Genomic DNA, 4,175 nt, shown 5'->3' on the forward strand with positions numbered 1-4,175 from the left:
GTGGAGTAATTTAGAGTTCCCAAGACATTCTTGATTTTGTTAAACTAAGTATTTTCATTGTTACAAACAGGAAATAGCTAAATCCAATCTTCACAGTATACTAAACCTGGAAATAGAGACTGGATTTCAATTTGTATAAGTGAATCTTCCAGTCAAGATGATGGCTTAGAGACAACAAAAATTCAGACCTTCGTAAACCCTTCCTCACCAATCAAAAACATAGCACTTCCAGGGGACTGAAAACCAAATTGAACAACAGGACAGAGCTAGGGAACCCTCCTACTGGACCCAACTTAAAAGTCATGCCTCCCAAAAAGCCTGAACTCTAGAACATACAGGTTTAAGGGGAAGGAAAAAGGAAAGCCTCAGGATCCCTCCTCCACCTACAGTGCTGAACCTCCAGTGGTGGCTAGAATCTCTGGGCCAGCAAGGGCACTAGTCTGGCGGGAGAACCTTACCGGCAAAGCTGTGCCAGGCTCAGGGTATAGAACACGGGGAGCGTAGAGGCAACTGGAGGAGAAGCACAGAGCAGGCAGCCTAGTCTCAGCTTAAATGCTTCATCTTGCCCCCCACACACACCTCTTCTGGAGGTTTTGGCCTCAGGGCACAGCCAGATTTGCAGATCAACTCCTCCGCCCTATCTGAATCTCATCAATAAGGGCAGATAAGAAGCCTTCAGAAGGCAGAGAAGCTCAAGCTCCAACACTCCTCCCTCACAGACTCATCTGAGAGCCTCACTGACTGAGCTCCAAGGGGCAAAAGCAGCAATAAACTACAGGCAACAACCTTGACCACAGGGCAGGAAGTCCAGCTCCTTCTCAGCTTCTGCTTTCAGCTGGGGAAGATCAAACTACCTGACCTAACAGCAGAACAGCCCAAACTCACAGATCCAGCACAAAATGAGAGGAGCAAAACTACAGGCAACTACAGAGGGGGGAAAAAGGGGAAATATGAGTAAACAACAGAAAAAGAAAACAGAAATTACAACTATCAGCTTCTATCCAGGCAATGAACAAAGAGGAGGATCAAGGAACACCAAGCAAAAACACAGAAACTCCAGTGAATTGGACACAGGCTTTGGAAGAACTCAAAATACAATTCAAAAAACAATTAAGAGAGGCTGAAGACAACTGGGAAAAGAACTTAAAAGCAAAAGAAATAATCTGGAAACAGAAAATAGTGTCTTGAAAGCCAAAATTAATCAGCTTGAAAATGAGACAAAGGAGATGTATAATTGACTATCTGTTACCCTAAAAAAAGAACCACATTTCCTAGGAGCCCACTGACTTCCTGTCCTTACATATTTCCTGTAGATAGGGGATATTAGGCAAGGACATGAAGGGTCCCACCTCTTTACTTCCAGTCCCAAGCTTTATTTTAAGTACAAGAGGAGATCTATGGATTTTTTCAATCTTAATTTAAGAGATTCTATCCATGACTAGTTTTGATCAGTACCCTAATGGAAGTAACACAAGAATTCTTAAAGGTTATTTGGGCTAAAAAGGCCCATTTAAAAAAAGAGATAATTATGAGATATTTCAAAATACTTTGAGCTGGATGTTGGTAAGCATTTTTCTGCTTCAGGTCTCTCCCCTCTCTACTCTTACCCTTTTCCCACAGATGTCAGAGTGAATTTCCTTGGGGCATGGTATGACAAAGTTACCCCACTGCTCAGGGAACTTTAATGTCCCAATATTGACTCTAGGGTATGATACAAGTTCAACTATTTGGATTCTAAGACAAATTGAATGACCATACTTTCCCCAGCAAGAATATAGTCAGTTTTTCTGGGTAGTTGATTCTTGGTTGTAGACCTAGTTCCCTTGCTTTCTGGAATATCATATTCTATGCCTTTTGGTCCTTCAGTGTAGATGCAGCCAGATCCTGTGTTATCTTGACTGTAATTCCATGGTATCTGAATGACTTCTTAGCAGCTTGTAATATTTTTTCCTTGGTCTGGTAGTTCTTGAATTTGGCTATAACATTCCTGGGTGTTGTCAATTGGGTATTAAGTACAGGAGGTGATCTGTGGATTCTTTCAATCTCCACTTTTCTCTCTTGCTCTAGAATGTCAGGGCAGTTTTCTTGGATTATTTCCTGTAGAATGATGCCCAGCCTTTTTCTTTTGTCATGGTCTTCCAGTAGGCCAATAAATCTTAAGTTGTCTTTCCTGGAACTGTTTTCTAAATCTTTTGTTTTGTGGATGAGGTGTTTCATATTTTCCTCAATTTTTTCATTCTTTTGATTTTGCTTTATAGTTTTCTGCTGCCTTGTGAAGTTGCTTGATTCTCGTTGTTGTATTCTATTTTTTAAAGACTGAATTTCATCCCTGGCTTTTTGGTCATCCTTCTCCTTTTGGTTTGATTTTCTTTGAAGGTTACCTTTCATTTTCTTTGCCTCATCTTTCATCTCTGTAAAAGTAAAATTAAATCTCAATAATAAAAATATCACATATTTAAGAGATTGATGATCATTAGAAATCAAGGAATAAAGAACTTGGACTCCCTGCTCAACACCTTGAGATTGAATGAAGAAAGAGTCTGTAGGCAACGAAAGAATACAAGTTGATGTTGCTGATCAAACACAAGGTAAAGATCTAGACGATAATTCTTTTGGCTGTGATGGGATCGAAATTGGTATTCTGATAGGACTGACAGAGACTGGAGGGCTCTCCCTGCCACAGACAGCTTTGATGACTACCCTCCTCGAAGGGGTGATGATAGCTTTGGAGACAAGTTTTGTGATCTTTATGATTCAGACAAGTGCTGTGATGGTCTACTGGGGGATATGAATAGATCTGGAGGCTGGGGTTGCTGTTATGACAGGGGCAGCAGAAACTATGATAGAGGCTTTGATTCCAGGATTGGCAGTGGCAGAAGAGCATTCAGTAGTGGGGACTGTGGAAATGATGATTACAGAGGTTGAGGAAATTGCTATGAAGATAGATATGATAAATGAGATGATGGTTTATGGAACTCAAGAGACGATTACAGTCAGGATGATTTTAGGCTGGAAGACAGAGGTTCTCCCCAGAGACCCAAACTGAATCTGAAACCCAGGAGTACCCCCAAGGATGAAGATTCATCAGCTAGCACTTTCCAGTCTAGCCGAGCTGCCTCCATCTTCGGAGGAGCAAAGCTAGTGGATACAGTTGCTAGGGAACAAGAGGTAGAGGAACAACTATAGAAGGAGCAAGAGAAACTGCAGCCGCAAGTGGGGGAGCCAAAACTAGATAGACTGCCCCGGGAGATACACCCAAGTTGGCAAAGTGAGGAAACTTGGGAATGATCAAGGACGAGAAGTGAGTCTTCACAGACCAGGAATACTGTTACATCTGGCAGGATGGAGGGAGAATGAGAAATCTCTAGAAAATGAAATATTCAATAAGGAAGAGGACTCAGTCTCCAACTTCCAAGCCTTCTAAATCAGATCAACTTCCCTTACAGGTGATGCCTGAACCCCACTGAAGGAAAACACTTAGATAAAAAGAAGTTCCAATCCTCTTGCCCGATCTCAGAGCTCAGAGTGTTCAGAGGAACAGTCTCCTACAAGTGGTGGTGGAAAGGTAACTCCATCCCAGCAGTCTGGGGAAGGATCACATAATAAATCAATGAAAGATGAGAATAAGGTAGATGGGGAGACCATGTTGAAAGACCAAAGTGGGAACTCCAACCTTGGTCCAGTGGATGGAGGAAACAAACACCACTGGAAAGAGTCTGAGAGGAAAGATGGCAGAAAAGGTCAAGACTCCAGCCCTGCAGCTGAGCCAAAGAAACCTGAACAAAATCCAGCCTCTAAATTCTGTTCTACAAGCAAGTATGCAGCTCTCTCTGTGGATGGTAAAGATGAAAATAAGAGCGAAGACTACACTGAATAAACCTCCACGTCTTGGGCTTTCTCCCTGTCTCTTGCCAACCTGCAACATTTGAGAGCAAATCAAATCTCTATCCAGACAAGACAAATAAAACTCACCATCTCCTGGAGACCTTTCTTAACTTTTTTTATTTTTTTAGGAAAACAAAAAATTCTCTTGCATGCTGCTGTGGCCTTTAAAGTACTAAAATAACTGGAGAATTTCCAACTAGTATAGCCAGAGAGAGACTTACAGCTTTTTAAAAGGAAAAGTTTTGATGTATTTTAGCAGCACCATATAACTGCATGTATGATTAGTGTCT

At 41.7% G+C, this 4,175-nt stretch overlaps 1 protein-coding gene across 1 annotated transcript; it reads left to right on the top strand.

Moving 5' to 3' along the window:
- The first annotated feature begins 2,387 nt into the window (after positions 1-2,387).
- LOC100013663 (eukaryotic translation initiation factor 4B) lies at positions 2,388-3,962 on the top strand. Its single transcript, XM_016425462.2, is given in 6 exon segments — positions 2,388-2,532; positions 2,534-2,617; positions 2,620-3,344; positions 3,346-3,396; positions 3,398-3,462; positions 3,465-3,962. Coding segments are annotated over 6 exon segments (1,404 nt in total). The 5' UTR covers positions 2,388-2,466; the 3' UTR covers positions 3,878-3,962.
- Positions 3,963-4,175: the final 213 nt, after the last annotated feature.

The sequence above is a fragment of the Monodelphis domestica genome, chromosome 5, assembly GCF_027887165.1.
Source record: "Monodelphis domestica isolate mMonDom1 chromosome 5, mMonDom1.pri, whole genome shotgun sequence".
Taxonomy (NCBI): Eukaryota; Metazoa; Chordata; class Mammalia; order Didelphimorphia; family Didelphidae; genus Monodelphis; species Monodelphis domestica.